General features: G+C 37.4%; 3 protein-coding genes across 4 annotated transcripts; 2 read left to right on the forward strand and 1 right to left on the reverse strand.

Annotated features, from left to right (window-relative positions):
* Positions 1-611: 611 nt before the first annotated feature.
* On the reverse strand, positions 612-7,216 carry LOC144646242 (glycolipid transfer protein-like). The gene is made up of 5 exons (XM_078505783.1): positions 7,048-7,216; positions 6,482-6,540; positions 3,652-3,782; positions 3,409-3,541; positions 612-1,552 (listed from the first exon to the last, which is right to left on the reverse strand). Exons 1-5 carry the CDS (start codon positions 7,154-7,156, stop codon positions 1,373-1,375), a joined length of 612 nt encoding a protein of 203 aa, XP_078361909.1. The 5' UTR covers positions 7,157-7,216; the 3' UTR covers positions 612-1,372.
* Positions 7,217-7,465: 249 nt separating this feature from the next.
* LOC144646175 (uncharacterized) lies at positions 7,466-13,951 on the forward strand. 2 transcript variants are annotated; one of them, XM_078505719.1, is made up of 4 exons: positions 7,466-7,534; positions 8,924-9,128; positions 9,703-11,345; positions 13,702-13,951. In XM_078505719.1, the coding sequence occupies exons 1-4, from the start codon at positions 7,493-7,495 to the stop codon at positions 13,705-13,707; spliced, it is 1,896 nt and encodes a 631-aa protein (XP_078361845.1). In that variant the 5' UTR covers positions 7,466-7,492; the 3' UTR covers positions 13,708-13,951. The 2 variants fall into 2 exon arrangements, with proteins under 2 accessions (XP_078361845.1, XP_078361844.1); XM_078505718.1 differs by having other exon boundaries at positions 7,467-7,534; positions 9,703-13,951.
* Positions 13,952-16,551: 2,600 nt separating this feature from the next.
* LOC144645804 (uncharacterized) lies at positions 16,552-21,205 on the forward strand. Its single transcript, XM_078505342.1, has 8 exons — positions 16,552-17,573; positions 17,803-17,898; positions 18,195-18,333; positions 18,427-18,520; positions 19,078-19,246; positions 19,697-19,841; positions 20,304-20,555; positions 21,200-21,205. Exons 1-8 carry the CDS (start codon positions 16,552-16,554, stop codon positions 21,203-21,205), a joined length of 1,923 nt encoding a protein of 640 aa, XP_078361468.1.
* The last annotated feature ends 421 nt before the right edge of the window (positions 21,206-21,626 follow it).

Genomic DNA, 21,626 nt, shown 5'->3' on the forward strand with positions numbered 1-21,626 from the left:
CAATCAGAACTAAAACAGAAAGCAATCATGTCTCGCTTGCACACGTTTTCCCGTGCTTCTTGCTAGTTTTATGTATTTGGTTCGAGTTTTGATTGGTTCACTGGGTTGCCAGTGTCCTTTGTGATTGGCCAGAGTAATTACAGCTAATAACTTTGCTCTTGGATTTACGACACTCAATTGAAAACTGCTCTATCAATCACATATCAAAACATGTAATGTGTCCGTCATGAGAAATTATATAGTTTGTGCAAGTGTAATAAGAACTTTATGCAGATAAAAGTTTTGCCAAAGTCAGTATTCCAAAATTCAGCAAACTACATCGCTGTAACAGCTTTTAAATTAAAATGTTTCTGATTTATAAACCAGGAACATTTCCACTGCTTCCTCAAAATATTGGAGAGAGCACTGGATGAACATATGTGAATGCTATTACCCTTCCTATAAATAAATATGTTGAGTGAGTATTAGTAATCGTGGCACCAATTCGTGCTTCTTATATAATGGATCATTTCACACATGTTGTAGTTTTATGGTTTTGAAAGTTTTCGAAACCAGCAATTTCATTTTCCTCTCTCATATGTATTATATAATCCAAAAAAAAAAAAAAAAAAAACTGGCGTATAAAATTTTAAAACTACAGAATAATATTACTGGGCTGTGAAAACAACTACAGCAGATAGGCTTAGCTATTTGTTGTTACCTAATAACTAACCATCTAACCATAGTACTATTGTTAAGTTCTTGTGGAAATGTGATCTTTAAACAACCTCAATCCCAGGGGCTCTCTCTCTCCACACCCTTGGTCTGGCAGGGGCGGGGGGGGGGGGGGGTGGGAGACCTTGGGAATGAGGTTAAAAAGCAAACAGAAATAAATACCATTATTACATCAAAACAGTCTCATCCATCAATTTTTGTGTGCTAGCAGATTTATAATGATAAAGAATACTAAAGTGTGTGGCGATTAACCCCATCTCTAGTAAAACACCCCACCCCACTCCCATTAAAAGGTCTTGAAAAGGAAGTTAAGCTTACAGGAGCTAATTTACAGAGTTCTTGCTGTTATAATTCACTGAGAATAGTTAATAAGTTCTTTAATAAAACAATTTTGACAAGGCGAATAAGTTTGCCATAGTTACCGGTACACTACATGAACAGTCTATAAATAATGAAAAATTTTACCCAAACTTTTTGCCTCTTACAGGCTGCCGGTAACAAAATGAATTTCTATAACAAACTACTACCAAAATACTGTGCAATTCATCAGTACAATTTTTACAGAAATTATTTAATTTCTCATTAACCTACTTGTTTCCTACCACTCCCAAACAATAGATACAATTATTAATTAACCATTTACCCCAGTGAATTGTGATTAGACCACCTTGGAACTATCCAAGTTATTTTTCTGATAGAATTGCTCAACAACATCAATATTTGCTGACAAGAGATCAAGGAAATCTTTCATTTCACTCAAAACAGTTGCTTCATCTACTTTTCCCCGACCAAGGCTGGCAATGAAGTCCTTGCGATATGGGACAGCCTTCATGGCAAGCTGGAGAAAGAGAAAATTTTCAAAATTTTTGTTAGTGAACACAATTTCTCACTCAGTCGCCGTAAAGAGTGGCAATTGAAGTATGTGTATGATTTAAATAAACACATTGGAAACAAGTGGACACCTTAGGCCTATCTGAAAATAAACCTTTTTTTTAAGAAGAAAATCACACCCTTCAACCTCCAGGGGAAACGAAAATTGCTTCAAGAAATTAAGGGAAGAAATTACAGAGAAGTACTATCCAAGGGAAACGAAAATTGGTTCGAGAAACCGGGAGTTACAAAAAGCTGAGGTTTCGAGAAATTAGGATTCCACTTGCAGCATCAGTTTTTTACCTTTCATTTTTGTTCAGGTAAAACAGTATATTATAATACAGTTGAACCCCACTATTTCAAAGTCCCAGGGGAAAGGGAAAAAGTTTGAAATAGCGGGGTTTGGAAATAGCCAGGGTAGCAAGAAATTTATAAACAATAAAATATTTTTAATTAAATACAGTATGGAAAAGACAGGGATTAAATAATAAGGATTTTATGTCAGATAAACCTGCAGATGCTGTTGCTATGAAAGTATTCTGTTGTTGTTTTCTTAATACTTGTGTCGAACATCAAAGACAGCTGCCTTGTTCGCAGTCGAATCTCTGACAGTTACCTCAGCAGCAAACAAATTGTTGCACAAGTGAAGATGGTCGTAAACGGCTTGTGTTGACACACCCCTAAAGTAACTGCCTATTATATTATAAATGTTTTATTATTCGGTGGGGCGAGGAACAAATAAGTATATAAAACCGCATGTTACAGTTTCATTTCAGGAGGGCTGTGGGTGGCAATTAGTTGGAATTGTTATTAGCGCACTGTACTCCAGATTGAATGTCTGGGTTCAAGAACTACTCTCAACCTTAGGTTTCTAAATGGGGAAAGGCATTTCATTTGGGAAACAGTCTGACAAAGTATTCAGTGTTCACCTGTCACGATTTGGCATACTTTGCTTTAAACCTCAGAAGTTTCAAAAGTGATGATCAGCCTTAGTGGTGAGAGCCACTTTTGACTCATCCCATGCAGTCTATGGCTTTTTCTTACTGAATGGAATTTAATGTTATGCATAAAAAAGAGGTAGCTTTTATCTTTTTAAGAATCAAAATTTGCATCTTAGGGGAAAATACAGACTTTCTTAAAGTCATTTGGTTCTTGTTTTCGATTTGGCAGTAGAACCTGGCGCGAACGACAAGCTCTCGCGCTTCACGCTCGCTGACTAGTGCTCCATGGACATTTTTACGTGATCTGATCGTGTTGATCTCATGTGAGCTCAAATTGTAGGCAAGTCTAGGGGAAATAATGACTATGTAGAAATATGAAAATAAGGACCCCTCACTCCCCCCCCCAAAAAAAAAAAATATAAGCCCTCTTTAGACAGAAAAATCCTTCTGAAAATAAGATATTACATTAAGATACAGATACATCTTTTCTGATTATAAGCCCCTATTTATAGGGCTGGTTTGTATTTTATGTGGTTAGAGAATTATTAAAGTGACTGTAGGACTTCTATGGGGTTCCATATCATAACAACTAATATCCCCCCTCCCCCATCCACCATATATATGCCCTCCCCTCTTAAAAGAATGTTAAGCTAATATAAGCCCAGGGCTAAGTTTTTTTCAGAATTTTACAGTAATTAGGTGGGAATAATGATACCGTGATAACAGGACAACAAACTATAAAGTTAGAGGCCTACATTTCTACATTATTTATATTTATTACTAGCAGCCTAACCACTGGCTATACCAGACTAACACCACATTTATTGATCCCTGTCAAGGGTTTTAAGGAAACACAGATATGCCCTTCAGATGTAGAACTTACAGAAAAAATTCCTTGGACCATCCAGCCATGAAATTTCTTCAGTGATCCCTCATAAGCTTTCTTGGCGCATTTTACCAGATCTTGTTCTCCCGTAAGAACCTCCTGGAGAAAAACGATGATAAATTGCATTGCCCTGTAAGAGAGAAAGGTAATGATGCCCAATGAAATGCGGTGAAACACTCTGTCTTGTGCTTGATATAATTCAGTTTATAAAAACTGACATTCATCTTGGACACGACTAACCTTTTCAGCCAAAGCAGGGCATCTGTGGCAGAGTTCTTTGCCTGAGTTGTCTTTTCCTCTATTTCACTCTCTACAATGTCTTGCAGAGTTTTATATTTTTCTGGATCTTTGGCAAATTTTTCTCTCAGTTTCTAAAAGGAAAAGCATTGGATTGATCTCATTACTTGCTTAGTCTCATTACTTGATTAGTTCCATGAGGTTAGAATAATGTTGGGAACTATGGGAGTTCATTGCTGTACTGATTCAGCTTCAGATACTAGTTGAAATGCAGTGATGTAAAGGTTGTGGTATATACAGTGGATTGAGCAGCCCAGAATCAATCCTTACCAGGGTTCTTTTGTTGTGTACTTGAGCAAGACACTTTACTCTCATATTACCTCTCTTCACACAAGTGTGTATAAACGAGTACAGGCAAACCGTACTGTTTGATAAACGTGATGACATTCTGGTGGTAGCCTGCAATGGACTAGCATGCCATTCAGGGGAAGTAACAATCCCGGGGGGGGGGGGACTCCCATAAATTCGGATAGGGGTGTGCCGCCAAGGTTCTTAAACCCTGACCCTATTTAAGGATAAAGAAAGCGAAAATTGATACCCTTTTTTAGGCCCAAAACCGAAAAAATGACACCCTATTCAAGGGGGGAGAAGCGTTCCGTGACGACTCAAATAACGGCTAACCGCGCAAGGCAAGACACAAATCTTTATAAAATCACTTTTCTAATACCTGAACAGAAAATTTAGTTTTAAGATATCTTTTTTTTGTTTAGCTGGGTGTTATTTTAGCTAATAGAATTTAGGTACCCTATCTAAGGATCACACCTGAAACACATTGCTAAAAGGAGCAAAAATAATACCCTACTTAAAGACTGAGAACCTCAAAAACCATACCCTATCGGGTGGCACATACCTATATAGGCCACATATGGGAGTACCCCTACCCCCCGGGAGCATGCCATTCAGAAGAGGTAGCAATACTCCAGTAGCTTTATGCTACAGAAACCAAGATAAACTCTAGTGGTATCGGACACTTTGCCCTATGCAGACTTTGTTGAACTTGTAGTAAGTTTGAAAATTTACAATTCCATATTAACCACCAAGAAGGATAGCCATCTTTCTGAGCACATTCACACACTAGAGAAAATTAATTGGATTTGTAATGATACTTAATCCAGGAGGTTTTAGTAATGTGTAGACCCAAAAAATATCCATACCCTCCCCATGGAAAACCATTGGAAATTCCGCGGGGGAAAGGGTCTTAAAGACCAACATTTTAAAGGAAATTGTGTACCTAAACTGGAATATCCAGATGGAAAAAAGGCAGGGGTTCAAACCCAAAAAACCATATGTGGGGGAGTACGTATATTTTTTGGAACAACACAATGGATTAATTATGACATTTACTCAAGGTAGACGGACCAAAAAATCTGCAAAAATCGGATCAATTTAGGTTTCTGGAAACTGCTCACCGACCCCTCCTCAAACCTAACATTAACCCTTACTTATCGCTTTGGGCAAAATGTTAGTTTGGGGAGGGGGGCGCCAGAATTAACCTAAATGATCCCAAAAATCTAATGCGATTGTGTGTGATTAGAGGAGCTAAACACAATAATAGGATAGACAGTATTGAGCATACCCATTTTTTCGACTTTTTTACATTAATAGTGTGATTATTTACTCTCAAGGGATTAATTTCTCAAGGGATACTTTCCTGACCGTGGAAAAGTACACGTTTTACATTTTAAAAGTGATATTCAGCTTTTTATCTCAACGCAAGTGTGTCTGAAAGGCGATCTATAAAAAGCGTTGCAAAACAATGGATTGCGTAACTAAAACACAAATAAATAATCACTTACCTAGCACTTACACGTTTAAAAATTACAAACGTCAAAAATAAACCATACCAAAAACTCGCTCTTTTCAAAATATTATTGAAGTTAAAACAAATGCAAGAGATGGGGGCTTCTTTTAGCTTAGGAGCGGTTAAAAATTAGGCCAAATTTGGTCGCTACATGTAAGCGCAACTCTATTTCGTCATCAGCCTAGGTCGTTAGGGACGTGACCTCGCGTTGAAGGGAATGACAGCAGTTCATATCGGCTTTACACATGCGATCGTATCTACGCAGTTCGAGTGGAATTCAGTCAAAGACAGCAAAATTCTTTCATATTTCATCTTCAAATATAATTCGAAAGCATTCACTGTATATATGCTTTTGTTTAATCCTGGGTCTTGATATCCGACCCTCGCAGAGCCTAGACAAAATGCACTTGAGTGTAACATTTGTTTACACTGCTTATATGCGCAATGTTTTCTCCGACAGTAGTTGGAAATATTGTATTTTTTTTCGTGCTTTTTCGTGGAGCAATCGTAACGATACGGCCTTGAACATATTGAACAGCGGTCTACCTATAACAATTCAAATATGGCGTTGCAAAAAAAAGCGTAGAACGCATTTTTCTGTTTCATTTGCTAATTTCGCTGCTGTAATTGACTGCCTCGAAAGGTCCTTGCAATTTTAAAGTATAGAATTGTCAGATCTTGCTGAAATTTGCACTGTTTATTTGTGTAATGTTAAGGAATATGTGCCTAAATACCCGGCGCGGACGAGCCATTTTTGACTATTTTTTTATATGGCTGCATTTCCTCCGCGAAGATAGGAAATTGTTAAACTAAACTACAAAGAAACTGTAATGATAAGTTCGAAGAACAATGCACAGGATAAACCTTCGACTCATACTTCATGCAAAAACGTCGATATCTCGAAGAGACTTTGATTTTCTACCTTACCTTAGAAAGAGGTATACAAAATTAAATACTACAACATCACATTACCTTTATATTACCATTGATGTCTGACTTGACCGGCGCAAAAGCTGTAGGTCCTAAAACATCTGAAAAGAGGAAATTAATTCAATAATAAATTAATAGTACTTAATAATCAATAATATATTCGTTTACTTTATCAAAAATTATGATAAAATGTTGCAGCTCTATATTATCGGCTATAGAAAATTTAAAAATCCAAACATAAAATACTTTTAAAAGTAACTACACCGGTAATAGATCAAGCTCAATTTCTTATACATAACTAATTTGCGATTGCAAAAATTACAGAAAGAAATATCATGCTCACTGTTTGTAGACGCTGATTTGGATTTTTTTCATTTGGGTTCAAACTCTTCATATACTCGAAATCAAATATAACAAATTAAAAGGATTACACTATAATTTATAATGATATGCCAAACTGCACTCGCAAATCAATCAATACTTAAAATCCTGACATAATACAAAATCTGACACGCAGGCATTGATTGCCCAGTGACCTAACATGAGATTTAAATGAATAAATTGAGAAATTTATCCAGGTTTTTAATCTACAGGAAAGCTTTACGCACCGAAAAAAGGCACTACTTCACTTGCAGCATCTAAAAATGATTTAGTTTCGATTCTGCCATCCTCTGGAATCGGTAAAAATCTGTGTTGAGCCTCGGAAAAGAACGACATAATTTTTCCGTGCTTGTTCGGTTCAGGATCAGGAAGCGCGCGCCGGTTTAGGATCTTGTTGGTGACTTGCTAGGGTGGGGTTAGGATACGCTGAGGCCATTTATTTCCATTTCTTATTTATTCAAGCAGGTAATAAATAAACAGTCGTTTCAAACCTTTTAAAATATCGAAAAAAACGAAAAATTTGCACAGAATACCGCATTTCTTTTCAGTTTCTAGACTTTTTCTTTGTGATATGTTTTCCTCACCCCCACCTACTGAGAAAGTTTTGTCGTGTCATTCATAAAGCCCGGGAAAAGATTTCTGGGAAATGTTTTGTTCAGTTTATATTTTATCATGGCGTCTGAGTTATCACGTATTCAAGTCCGTCAAAATGAGGTAAAAATCACGATCTTCTTTATTTTGTTACCAGTGGCGTTTATACGCCAACTTTTCTAACGTTGAGAGTTTTTGAGTCAAACGAAATAAGATTTGAGTTTTCGAGTTATGACAGAAGTCACGTTTCCATTCACAAACAAGAATGTGTGAAACAATTGTCAATGACTCTAACGTGCTCGCCAGTTTCATTCACTACTTTTCCCCCGAATTAAGGGCAAGATTTGAGGTTAAAGTTGTTTATATCAAGGATAATTTTTTTTATCGTCGACGATCGTATGTTTACGTAATTTACAAGAGTTGAATTATTACTTGACGATTATTCGTTCTCGAATGTAGTACTTCTGAACGCGTGGTGTGGTTGTCTTAATTCTTTTTATAAATATTCAGTTTTTCAGTCATTCAGTTCGACAAGTAGCTCAGGCCTTTACGATTTAACGGAGATCAGTTAATCGAAACTGAAATTCTAGTTGTTTTCAATTTTTACAAATTAAAATTGAATTTTCCTTGTTGGTGGAAACCGATTGATATAAAATGATGTAAGCTTAAGTCTTATGCCTTATTTAGTTCCTTTACTACGTGTAAAAGAACAATGTGCCTTTCAGCTTGTAGTAGGGTAAAAAAAAGATGAATGTTCCAAAATTCTAATTTAGTTCATTGCAAAGTGGTAACGATCAATTATTGTACACTATATTTTGTTTTGTTTTGATAAACTGCAAAGTGGTGAAATTTAACACCTAGACCACCGTAAACGCTAACCAATATTTCTCATAAAGTAACCACATTTAGGAAATGTTTATAAATCAGTATACATTTAAACATCCAGTTAAAACCACTAGTGCTAATACTATTTAATTTGTAAGCCAGGAATGATAGATGTTGAGGTCAAGGGTCTTTTAATTTAATTTTGTCATTTCATTTCAGGGGTACTGTCAAAATTAAAGCCAAGACCTTCATTTTAAGATGGTCTTTTGTTACTTCTGAGCCAGAACAACTGCTGATGTAACTTTTAAGCTATTGTTCTGGTTCTCAAATAAGACAATTTTTTCCTGATATAAGTTTTACAAAGTTTAATTGGCTTTTTTCTTTCAGCATTGAAGGAAGAACTACAGAAATTGAAGAATTCTGTTGTTATTCAATAAGTAAAAGAAATTTGATACCTTGTTGCATGACTGCTCACGAAACATAAGAAGATTACCTTTGCCCCCCTTTTATTATTTTGTTATTGGTTTTAAAAACTATATACATGGTCACTGCAGTCAAAGCCAGTTGGAGTTGATAGGGGGGGGGGGGGGTGAGTCTTGCAACTTTGATTGGCTGCGTTCAACCAATAGAAGAATGAAATAATACTTTGAGAGTGATTTGAGAGAATATTTTACTCTTTTCCCTCAGGTTCTACTTTTCAAGAATGGTCAACCAGTTCTTAGAGTTGAACGAGGGACTACCTTGAGTGTCATCAAATTGCTTTATCAAGCTGACCCTAGGAACAAAGGAACAGTCATCGCACTTAGACCAGATACGAATGACCCTTTACCTTGTGTTTTAACACAAGACCAGTCTCCTCTTGAAGAGGCAAAATATGAAATAATCACACATGGTAAAATAATTTTGCACTTTTATTTAATTAATATTAGCTTGATCGTGGGAGGCGTGGTGGCCTAATGGTTAGCGTGCTTGACTCCCAGTCGAACGGCCCGGGTTCGAGCCCTGCTGGCCAGGGCACTACGTTGTGTTCTTGGGCAAGACACTTAACTCTCACAGTGCCTCTCTCCACCCGGGTGTATAAATGGGTACCAGCTAATTTATTGCTCGGGGGTAACCCTGCGATGGACTAGCATCCCATCCAGGGGGAATTGTAGCAATATGTTTCTCAATGTTCCCAGTCCGCTTAATGCTATGGAAACCGGGATAAGCTCCGGCTGTACCCCTGGGCCACTTTTTAATCTCTGGGCTCGGACACAGACTTAACCTTAACTTGATCATGGCACTTCTAAAGGGTTATCGTAACCTGAAACAAATTTTGACATCATGTGATTAAGTTAGTTGGGAAGAACTTAACAGTTGACTAGAGATCACACAAAGTTTCAAGCCTACTTCCATTAAATTGTAAATATTTTCCCCTTATAGACTTATTTTTTTTTATACCAGTGTTACTTTTTCTTCCTGACTAGAACCACCTTCAAACAATTCTACTCAACCAGCTGCCAGGGAAGCAACAAGCACCAGACAATCTGATGGAAAATCTTCAAACACGGCAAGGTTACCGTTCTCAAAAAATCCAGTTGATCCTTCTCAGGGGGCATCATCAGCTGTATCACAAGTGGGGCTCCCTTTTAGTCACGCAACACCTCTTACAGTAAGCATCTCACCAGAAGGTAATGCTAAAAGCTTGGCAAGTCACAGAGACAACAGCAGTAGCTCATTGCTCTTGGCCAGAAGGAGCGATAGCTATTTTCCTTCACGTGCAAGCGTTCCTTCAGTATCTCGTCGCAAGAAAACAGCTCGGAAATCTGTTTTCCCCCGGAAAGTCTCCCCAACCTCTAGTCCTAATCTCAGCCTTAACAGCAAGTCCACACATGGAATACACCCTCAAGGTAGAGAGATAATAACTTACTCTGTAAGACGCACAGAAACTGTTGACTCGCCAGGCCTGTGTGACAGCACTGAAAATGGAAGTGTCAGACCTTCTATGGAGGAGACTGGAGAGGAAATGGAATTGACAGCCCGACATAGTGAGAACTATCATGGCAGCGATGCTGTGTCAGCATTTTCAGTAGAGGATTCAGCAGGCTATGCTAACTTTCCAACCCTCGAAAGTTCTTCCACAAATGGTTCAAGTCCTGCCATTAGTGATGGGCATCCTGCTGTTATAGATATTCACAGCGACTCAAGGGAGACGAGTGGTGGGGAGAATGACTCAGATTCAAATTTTGTTAGTTCAGAGAACAGTCCTCCTCAAAGCCATCCAACTATGGTCCAGAGCTTGCATAGAAACAATAAACAAAGTTCGCACGTAGACAATGAAGAAACACGGTGTTCTCATTCACAAACACCAATAGTAGTCCTACAGAACACAGTTCAAGTCAAAACAGAACCTAATGAAGTCCTTCCCTTAACCAACAACCTCTCACCAGAACAAAATGACGAGGAAGGTAATCACGCTCATATGGATGTCAGTTCTGAAAGAGAAGGTAGAGATGCGATTTCTACTGCAGAGAGCTTTTCTCTTAGTGAGCAACATGTCATGCCAACCAGTTCACAAGAAGGCCATCCCAACTCACGGCAAGTTCATCCAGGGCCCTCGCTGATGCCACGAGTTGTGAATGTTGTGGGTGCTTCTCCAGATCATGACGACCAAATGGATACCTCTCATCAACCTCACTCTGGCACACACTATATGGATTTAAAGGAGTATAGCTGTGATATATGTCAGAAACAGTTTGACTCTGCAAACTCTGTCATGCGTCACAAACGCTCACACACTGGGGATCGACCATACATCTGTAAAATCTGTGGATGGGGCTTCAACTTAAGCGGCAACCTTAACCAGCATTTAGCGATTCACCAAAAGGTCAAGCCTTTCAAGTGTGTCTACTGTGGGAAGACTTTTGCACGCTCAAATGTGCTGAAGGCGCATGTGCGCTGCCACACAGGGGAGCGACCATTTCAGTGCCAACTTTGTGGAAGTAAATTTATCATTGGTCATAATTTGAAGAAACATATGGTGACCCGACACGGCATCACAGAAGATGATAGAATGTTCCCACAAACTGATGCCCCTGACGACAGTGGAAGGTCGTGTGATGATGAAAAGGTATCAACATAGCAATAAGGATGAAAATATTGAGTATTACAATGTCACAATCATTAATAAAGTTTGTAAATATTGCGTTTTTCAGTGATATGCGAACTCTGAAACTCAAAATCCAACTAAGGATTGGGTTTTTTGTAGCCATCAATCATAATTATGGTGACAGCCAACAAACCATGAAAAACAAAAACAAACAAAAAAGATCAAAATCTACCAATCACAACTGACAGATATATTGTTCTTTTGACCATGTTGAAGTGAACTTCTGTTTCCCGAGAGGTCCAGTAAGATAATAAATAATAAATAAATATCTTAATTGACCACTCCCCGAATGGGGCTTTTCAGGGCCAATGTAAACTTACTCTGAAACAAATATAATTGTAAATGAACATAACATGATTAAGAATCCCAACTGGCAGGAGACAGACCAGTTGGCTATTTACAAGCATAGCCGAGGAGCTGAATTCAGGGCTACCGAAAACAACACCTGAGCTAGTGGTCAGAATGGGGCTTGAACCCGCGACCTCCGGATTTCAAGTCCGGCGCTCTAACCACTCGGCCACGCTGCCTCCCGGTTGATGGTTGAGGATTGAATTTCAGAGTTTGCATATCACTGAAAACCACAAAATTATTATTATAACTATTTTTCTCAGGCATGCTTTGCTCAATAAACAGAACTAATGAAAAAAAAAAGAGTTATTTAAACCAGAATGTGTTATGAAGACTCAAGATTAATACTCTAGGTGCTACATGAAAGTGCATGTAGTGTGCACTCATTGCTTTCATAATTTAGCTTTCATATGAAAAGTCACACAGTGTACAGTAATTTCATTTTAACACTTCTGAGCTTGATGCAAGTGTCTACGATGGAGTGGGTTGGGGGGTGCTCATTTGGAGGGGTGCTTATTTTTGATTCAGAATTAAATTTTTTTATTACTGTGTCAAAAATTGAAAAAAAAAGCTATTTAAATTAGTTAAAGTTACAAAAAAATCCTTATTAAGGTTAACATTTTTAGTGGCTACTAATTTTAGCGATTTCTTTCAGAGCAAGATTTAGCGACTATTTACTGAGCGATTTTTCAACAAATTTAAAAAGTTAGTGATATTGTGTAAACAAGTTTTTAATGAGCACATGACTACGATGGAAATAAATGTTCAGTAAAAGAACAAACACACTTATAATAAAACAAACATTTGCATTGACGGAAAGAACAAAGTTACACTCAACCATTTTTTAAAGAATTTTTCAAGTTGACTGTGTTAATTTTGTTTCCCTTTTTAGGGTGGGAGGGGAACTTAAATTTGATGAGTATTAAATTGACCGAGACAAATTTTAGCAAGTACAAAATTTAGCGAGTTTTGCCCAACTCGCTAAAGTCGCTCAAATTACCGGTAGTAGCCGCTAACACTAGTAACACACCTGTATAATGTACATTTTGTCATATCTTTTGACTTCTTGTTGTAAGTTTACTTCTTATCTGTATTGTAATTAATAATAATTTTAAAAACTAAAAAATTGTAACAAACACTTCCTTTGTATTTAGTATTTATATTTACATGAACTTGTAACAATATAGTTGAGATCAAAATATAAATGTATTTTATTTTAACAGAACATTTATTTTAACTTATTTTTAAAGACAAATGCAAGCAGATAAAGTGGCACCTTTCTTGCCTATTTAGAACAGAATGCTCAGTTATGTGTTAACAAGAAGAGAGCTTTAATCTGAAATATATTACAAATTATTGAATTTGGTGACTTCAGGAAAATTTAAACCTAGTAGGACCAAAATAAGGAAAATTCCTGTTTTTTCCAAGTAAAATAAACATATTAAACAAAAACAGGTTACTGTATCATTCTATGGTTGACTTAAAAATTAAAATTTGACAACAAAATATTCCTCAAATACGATGAACAACATGTTCATGTAATTTAAATACTATTGACCAAATATTTTTCCTTTATATTGAAGTTCACCAGACTTTGCCACTTGAGAAAGTTTTATTAAATAAATGTTTATTGATATTAATAATTTAGTCTACCGGACGTTGAAATCTAAGAAGTTTGCAAATGCTCACACATATTAACACAGTTGAATCCAGATAACTGGAACCTTTGAGGGGACTCAAAAACATTTGCGATACCCATGGGTTCGAGTTAATCAAGAGTAAAATTGGTATGAAAATAACCTGGAGGGAAATTGAATAGGTTTTAAGTTTGTGGGAGGTTTGAGTTATCAAGGGTTCAATGGTCTTTAATCAGTCGCAGCATGTATAGTATTTTTTTCATGACTTGTATTTTTAATTAATTTTTTGTTTCCGTGTAAAATAAGCTTTTAATTGAACATTATTTTTTCAGGGCTAATATACTTTTGGACATAATGATAGTTGCTGTAATGAAAAGCTCCCCTGTCGTGTAGGACATGTGTTATTCTACAAAAAAGAAGCTATTTTTCCATCGACATTGCTGTCCACAAGTTTCATATATTTTGCTATATTTATTGCAGTAATTCATAATGAACCAGGAAAAACACATAATGTCACATTGAAATAGATTTGTTAAGTAATATAAAGGAAGAGCTACATGTATTACAAATAAAATGATTACATTTAAGGCTATTTATTGTTATTCATTTCTGTTCTAATGAGCCAATCATAAGCAACTTACTGTGCCGCAGCATTTTATGCTATTTGCTGCACCTGGGAAGGGGTAGGGGAGTGGTGGGGGGAGGGGGGAGAGGAAAGGAGGGAGGGGGTGCACCAATTGGTAGTTTAAGTGGTATCCCTGCTGAGGCCTTCCAACCCTGACTATATTTAAGAAACATATAATTCATTTTTACAACCCCATATAAGACAAGATGTCTTACTTTTGAGAGGACAATCACATGCTGTTTTCAAGACTAAAGTAACAAAAAAATCACAACAGCCTTTCTCCTGAAAAATATCTGGACAGATACCCTGTTTAACATACTAAATAGTGAAATGGTATACTTTGTTTAGGACAAGGGAACCTGACATCAGTAGCCTGTTCAGCCACAAGTCCCTGTTTAGGCAAACTGATTGAGGAAGTGCTCCCTCCCCCCTCCTCCTGGCCCACTGAGGTAGAGGAGTACAAGTCATTCTCATCCCCAGAGCTGTCTGTCCCTCTAAGCCGGCTGAGCCTGGGGCACGAGGAACAAGTGGCTTTGGGGACACATGATTTGATTGGCCAGATATTAAACAAAGGAAATTTAAATTTAGCAAATCAAATCAACCATTTTTTAAATTATCTCTTGTTATAGGGGATTTTACTACGGTTGATTTGATGGGCTACATTTAAATTCTCTTTTTTAAAAGTCTAGCCATTTCAAATCACGTGTCCTCAGATCAGAGCCACTTGTTCCTCGTGCCCCAGGCTCAGCCTGCTAAGAGTGACAAGCGGCTCTGGCAACGAGAATGGAAAAGAAGTAATACTTGTAAATGCTTTCTCTATCAGGGTCGTAACAAGGTATATGGGATCACGGATCACAGCCCGGGACGGGATCAGGACCCGGGATCCCGGGCACAAGCAGGGACCGGACGGCCAACAGATGGGAGAATGGAACAGGGACAAATGTGCCACATTTTAGGGATCAGGAACAAAATTAGAGCAAAATGGGACAGCGACGAAAAAATATACCTGGTTACGACCCTGCTCTATGGTTATTTTTTCAATACATGTTATGCATGTCAATTAGTTATGAATACTCAAGATGCAACATTTACAGTAAAGGATCAATATATTTTCACGAGCATGCATAGATGAGCCGAATTTATTTTGTAGACTCCTAACTGAAAAGTCTCTCTTGCTCGCCCCAGATCCTTTTCGAAAAATACGCTAAAAAAGGACCGCTTTGCAGTCTTGTAATTGGCCTTACAAAGAAGGATTTTATACTGCCGTGTTGTTAATACGTACTTTTAACCAATGAATACATATAGGATTTTTAATTGCAAGAATTAAAAATTAAAAATAGAAAAAGAATAGGTTGATACAGTACAAAATTAATTCTCGAAGCTTTGTACGTACCCGGCGCTTTAATAATTCTTCCTTTGCCTCGCCATTTCACTCGCGATTTGGAAGTTTAGTCTCATAAAGTCTTGTCTGAACCTATCTTCAATAGCTTCTCTTGCATTTCTAGCCATGGTAAACACTTACAGTCTGTAATTCAGCGGGATATTAATACCTGTCTTGCTCCAAAGGTTATTGAAATGTTCAACCCCGCCGGAAAAGAATGATTGTGGGCGCCAGGGATTAGGGATTGCACGTGACCGTGCGAGAAAAGGGCGTCATGCAGGGTATGATGGGTCACAGGCGGCCCAAGCTCTCTATCAGATTACCTTTGGACGTGACTCTTGCTTACGAGCGGTGTTGTGTTACAAAGATTCGAATTATAAGGGTTTGTATGGGAAACAACGGTTTTGCTTTAAAAGTAAAAAAAAATGTATATTTTGTGAATAAAGTTGACTTACCCTGATTCGTTGTTTCATTCTTTGTTGTCTGCCAGCTTTTCAGGTCGATCCAACGCGTTTTCGGCGAGTTATCGTTATTTAGGTGTTCCACTGCTAAAATAAAGACAAGGCTGTACACTGATTTCCGGAGTGCCCGCCGCTCGAAGCGAATAAATCCTCTGAAATTAGTCCTGTCGACCCATATTCCTCCGCAGAATCAAAGAAGAGATGTTGAAGTTCCATGTCTGTTCACTTGATTCGCAATTCTGCGCTCAAACGCCTTCGCTACGAAAGCTTTTTTCCGAGATTGCTTCGCTTCACAAATTCGAAATAGCCGCGTCCAAACTGGCGTGGACGTTCTCGCGGCTCGCATAGCATGTTGGGTGACTATAATTAACCCGACGGGGGTGGACAGCATCGATTTGTCGACAGCCAATCCAGAATGCACCCAGGGTCCCCACGTGCTTTATTTGTCAACCCACGGCGAGGCGCTTTGTTTTCGTCGACCAATCAAAATCGCGCCGAGTCGTGTTTACAAAATTAAAAAAATAACGGCATAGAAAACGTATTTTCACCTGAGGAATCTATCGATCAGTGCGAAAAAGCGATCCATTCCGAAGCGATGACTTCTTCATCGTGGCACTGGAAGACATGGTAGGTTAAACTGTTTTCTTAACGCAAAAATTTATCCACAAAGCTGACGCTTACGGCTTTTGATCACATAGAAAAGTGAAATCTAATTATGAACATCGGTCACGTATCTTGTAGGTTGTTATCAAACTTCGAGCACTGCGAAGGAAAATTGTTAGCAGTTAGAGAGTTACTTGCCGACGGAGAGAAGTTGAAAGAGAACGTTCCCTGTAAGGCAAGTTCGTCTTTGTTCGGCCTTTTCATAAAGCAGATTTGGGGCGAAAAAGTAAAGCTGGTAAAACGCGGTTCGTCGAAGCAAGGACGACAAAATTTCTACCTTGGACTCGCAAGGAAATCCCCAACAACGACAGAAGAAAATCAACCCATCGCCGAGACACCGTTAAAACCCGGATGGCATTTGCTGAATGATCAAGGAGGACATTTATCGTTCGTAAGATATGAGCCCTGGTCATTCCGCAAACAGAGAGTTGTAACAGAGGTAAGGGTGGCAGACTCTGTCTCTCTGACATCACATGGATGCCAAATCGACCTGACAAACTTCTTTAAACAAGAGTGTTTGGAGAAATTGCCAACAAGTAAGCGGATTGAAATTATTTTAACTTTCGTTGATACTTCTAATTTGTGCCTTGGGGTTCCCATCAAAGAAGGAGAAGTGTCAAGTACAATAATCCCCCATGAAAGTGGTGATTTGGCAACAACTGAAGCTACAGAACGCAGGGCTTTTTCTTCAAACTGCTCAGTACTTGCTAGTGCTGGGCAGTGTTGCTCCAACTGCAAGAACCTGCAGCACTTGGAAAAAAAAAGAGAGAAAAGAAAACTCGCAAGCAATGGTCCCAGTCCCTTCACCAACAAGCGCTACCTTTCAAAGGACGAAGTTGCAAAGCAACTGAAAATAGAAAGGCAAGCAAGGATTAACGCAGAGCGAAGAGAAACGTACTGGAGGGAAAAGTTTGAGGCACAATGTATCGAAATGGAGAAAGATGACCACACAGATCTGTGCAAGATGTTTGAAGATGTTGGTGATCACGTGCCTGAAAGTATGACCAGCCTATGGGAACAGCAACAGAATCTACTGAAATGCAAAAGTAAAAATGCATACCGATGGCATCCAAAGTATGTAACATTTCTCGCATGTTCTTAAAATCTCAATAGGTCACAATATAGCAATCATCATGCTAGTTTTTAATAACATAGAATATTTCATTGCTAGTCATGCAAGCCTCTCAATATCAACACCCCCTCCCATCCCTTCTCTTCCTCAACACACAAGCACTTTATTGAACCCCTTGTCATATATCTGTCAATATTTAATGATTTACGTCCATGTTGTATTTATTTACAGGATCATGAGATTATGCCTGGATCTTTACTGCAAAAACCCCTATGTGCTTGATCCACTACGTCAATTCATTATTCTACCAAGCAATAAGACAATAAGGTGAGGAACACTAAATTATACACATGGAAATGCATATTACACATTTTTAATATCAAAAATAAAGTGACTACTATACATGCTCATGATCATCCAGAAGTACCTTGTTGTGCATGCAAATACTTCATGCTGCTTAGTAACTTCAGGAATTAACATCATAAAAGTAATCCGAAATATTAATGTTGTGGTTTTTGCATGAACTGTAACAATTAATTCCCAAACTTTAATTATCCCTTACAGTGAAATGTTTATAAAACTAAACCTAAACTTCTAACTTCTACACTATTCTTTAATTACAGAATGTATAAGAACAAGGTTAAAGAGACTCCGGGGTGGAATGAAGAGGTACTCATGTGGTGCTTGAATGCTGCCAAAGAAAATGGCTTGAAGCCAGGAGATTTCATGGGTGGTTTTGCAATTGATGAGATGAAGATCCAGGTAAATATGTTACAGTCTTGTAATGTACAACATTAGATAAAAAGTGATAAAAGTTAAAAATTTTTTTTATCCCTTTCAATTTTTTATCCATAGGAGAACCTAGGGATGACATCTGAAAATGGGAAGCATAAGCTTGTGGGCTTTGTTGACCTTGGGATAGGTCATGATATCATGAGAACTTTGTCAGGTACATACTAGTGTTGTTTCATACAACCTCTTTACTCCCCTTTATAAAAGGAATAGAAATTACTTAGGTTGGGGGTTCTCCAGACCAAAAATTTGAAATAAAAGTATACAGTTTAACTGGAATTTTCAGAGGAGTAGGGATTCTTATTGAAAATTCCTTCTGTGGGGGAGGTTTGGAAATTGTGTTATTCCAGAAAATATCCATATCCCTCCCACGGAAGGTTTTTTGGTTTTAATACCCCACCCCTCTGGAAATTCCAGATAAGCTCCATACTTCCCTTTAAAAATTTAAGCTTTCAAGACCCCTCACCACCTCAGAATTTCCAATGACCTTCCATGAGGTGGGTATGGATATTTTCTGAAACTGCACATTTGATGGAACTACACATTTACAAAATTCAATATTTAAACAATTTTCATTTTCCTGTCATTTTCAAAACTTGACATGTGTATAAAATTAAAATCTACCTGACTTTGAACTAAGTATTTTGCCCGTACATTATATTATTTTCAATAAAGTATTGTCAGTACTTTTATTCTTTAACATATCATTTGTAGGTGAGGACAGTGAACCAGAACTTGCAACACATGTGCTACAATTTGTTTTCCTGAGTGATGGTGGCTTCAGGTTTCCGATTGCGCAATGGCCATCGGCAAACTGCACTCCCAGCGATCTATACCATCTGTTCTGGGAGGGAGTCCTGAAGATGTTAGAAATAGGATTTGAGTAAGTGGATATTAAGTTAGGTATTCAGTTATGACTCTATACAATTCAAAAAGTATCATTATAGGGTAAAAAATGTGCATACAAAGCTAAACTACATAAAGAATTTGCTGGGTACAGTGCTGCTGCAGTGCCCCCACTCCTTTATAGTCTATTTCTAGCCCTTTTTTTTTTGGGGGGGGGGGGGGTTGTCACTCATATAGCTTGAGTTGACAAATATTTAGTGCCTGCTTACGATAAAAAAGACTGGGTGTTTAAAAGCTCAACTGGTTAGAACAGTCTACATAAAGGGTTTAAAAATTAAAGATGAATCAATGTTAATTGTGAGTCTTTATTTCTTACGATAAAAAAGACTGGGTGTTTAAAAGCTCAACTGGTTAGAACAGTCTACATAAAGGGTTTAAAAATTAAAGATGAATCAATGTTAATTGTGAGTCTTTATTTCTAACTTAGGATATACTGGTGTGTGCTTGATGGGGCAGACTGCAACAGGCAGTTCATTAAAATTCATTTTAAGGGCAAGGACCCTGCTGATAGCAAGTTTATGACCACCAATATATACACCGGATGCCCGATGATATTTATCATGGACCCAAAGGTAGTCTATCATTAAAATTGAGTCTTGTTATTGTATCAGCCCAATCTTAAAGTGCTCATTGTAGAACACTAGGACACTTATTCATTCGTCTGTTCATTTGTTTTTTCGTTCATTTTTGAATCCATCCATCCATCCATTCACTTAATCTTTTGGGTATTCTATCAGCCCATGGCCAGCAGTCAGTCTGCTTGTAGTTATTTATTTATTCATCCATTCATTCATTCTTCGTTGTTTCATCCATTCATACACCAATGCATTAATAAATTTTTTTGGTCAGGGAGGGGTGGAAAAGGGGATAATTTAGGCTGAAAAAGATCATGTACACCGCTTTATAAAATCAAAATTTTTCTTATGTTTACCCCTTACAATACTGTCAAGTCTTCAATCAATAAACAATCTCAGTTATTAATATTAAAACAGCTTAAGTCTTTTTTGCAGTAACACCTTTTATATATTCAACAGCATAACATTAAGAAAATCTGGAATAACATCTACAAGAGCAACAAGACTGGAAACCCAAGATGCCTCAAAATCGGAGAAAAGCCAATCACCTGGAAGCAGTTTAGAAGTGCCTTTGACTGGGACCAGCAGAGCTTCTCGCTCCCACTGCACGAGAAATTAACCCAGCAGCATTTAAACCTTGATTCAGCAAGCATCATGAGAAACAAGCTTGCAGAAGATGTATTAGATGCCAAGATGTTATTTTTAATGCAGGTATTTATTTTATGCCTTGCACGCTTCATCAAATTCCATTAAGAATTATAATGTTTCTAACGACAGAGTTTTCTACTGTTAATTATTTCTGTCAAGAATGCTGTGTTTTCTGCTCCCAAGGTTACAGTACAAAATAATACAAGATACAGTATTTTAAAACCTTTTTAGCACACAAAAAGAGAGTGAAAAGAAATGATAGCTGAGCACTGCCTGTTGATATTTCAAGATGGCATTTTCTTCATTTTTATTATTGTATTAAATTGTAAATTGTAATCATGTCATTGATATTTTTGAGATTGTGGTTTGAGAATCTTCATGTATATATTATTCATGTATATATTTACCACTTTGAAACAAGATCCACTCTATCTTTGGAGCAATGTAAAAGATAATTCAGGCCAGAATAGTTTTAATGACATGTAGATGTTTTGGGTTTTAGTACATGCCCATTTACAATACAGCATATCATCACAAAAGTTAGAAAAATGTAATGTGTGTTGTATTTAAGCTTATGCTTGTGTAGTTTATCACCAATGTACAAGTAGTGTACATGTTTGTGTATATTTTGTATATATACAATAAGAGATCTGATGGAATTTTTTTCATGTAAATAATTATTGTTTAAATAATTTCTCGATTTTTAGGCTTAAGTTTTATATCAAGGAATCAATATAAGTCAAAATTATAAAGAGCTTAGATCAATCGCAAAATATATAAAAAAATATAATTAAATTTTTGGAACAACAAATTAGAATAATGATAATAAAAGAAATACCTGGAATGGGACACTATCACTTTTCTCTTTTTTCTTTTCTTGCCTTTGCAAGACTCGTTTCCGTAGTTCCACACTCTTTTTCACTTGGCATTCTCTGCGAAAATCTCTCAAGAACTGACACGCTCCCATGTTCACATAGTAAAGCAATATGTCTGACAGAAGCTTCTCAATGAGTTCCTGAGGAGAACAAAAAGAATTACCGATATAAATGATGATTGTTTTACATTGAGATTTAAATTGTTTATACTCACAATTTTGAAGATTTATGTTCTGGATCGGCAAAACAAGTGAGAGTC

Source organism: Oculina patagonica, chromosome 3 (assembly GCF_052425735.1).
Source record: "Oculina patagonica isolate OP01 chromosome 3, crgOcupat, whole genome shotgun sequence".
NCBI lineage: Eukaryota > Metazoa > Cnidaria > Anthozoa > Scleractinia > Oculinidae > Oculina > Oculina patagonica.

Bases quoted from the DNA above. Each gene is read 5' to 3' on its own strand.
- LOC144646175 (XM_078505718.1), top strand. From the start codon at position 7,493: ATGGCGTCTGAGTTATCACGTATTCAAGTCCGTCAAAATGAG. The intron at 7,535-8,923 runs GTAAAAATCACG...CTTTTCCCTCAG, and splicing joins TTCAAGTCCGTCAAAATGAG to GTTCTACTTTTCAAGAATGG. The intron at 9,129-9,702 runs GTAAAATAATTT...CTTCCTGACTAG, and splicing joins ATATGAAATAATCACACATG to AACCACCTTCAAACAATTCT.
- LOC144646242 (XM_078505783.1), bottom strand. From the start codon at position 7,156: ATGTCGTTCTTTTCCGAGGCTCAACACAGATTTTTACCGATTCCAGAG. The intron at 6,541-7,047 runs GTGCGTAAAGCT...TCCTCTTTTCAG, and splicing joins TGAAGTAGTGCCTTTTTTCG to ATGTTTTAGGACCTACAGCT. The intron at 1,553-3,408 runs GTAAGTTCTACA...CTCTTTCTCCAG, and splicing joins TGGTCCAAGGAATTTTTTCT to CTTGCCATGAAGGCTGTCCC.
- LOC144645804 (XM_078505342.1), top strand. From the start codon at position 16,552: ATGAACATCGGTCACGTATCTTGTAGGTTGTTATCAAACTTCGAGCAC. The intron at 17,899-18,194 runs GTGAGGAACACT...CTTTAATTACAG, and splicing joins CCAAGCAATAAGACAATAAG to AATGTATAAGAACAAGGTTA. The intron at 18,521-19,077 runs GTACATACTAGT...TATCATTTGTAG, and splicing joins TATCATGAGAACTTTGTCAG to GTGAGGACAGTGAACCAGAA.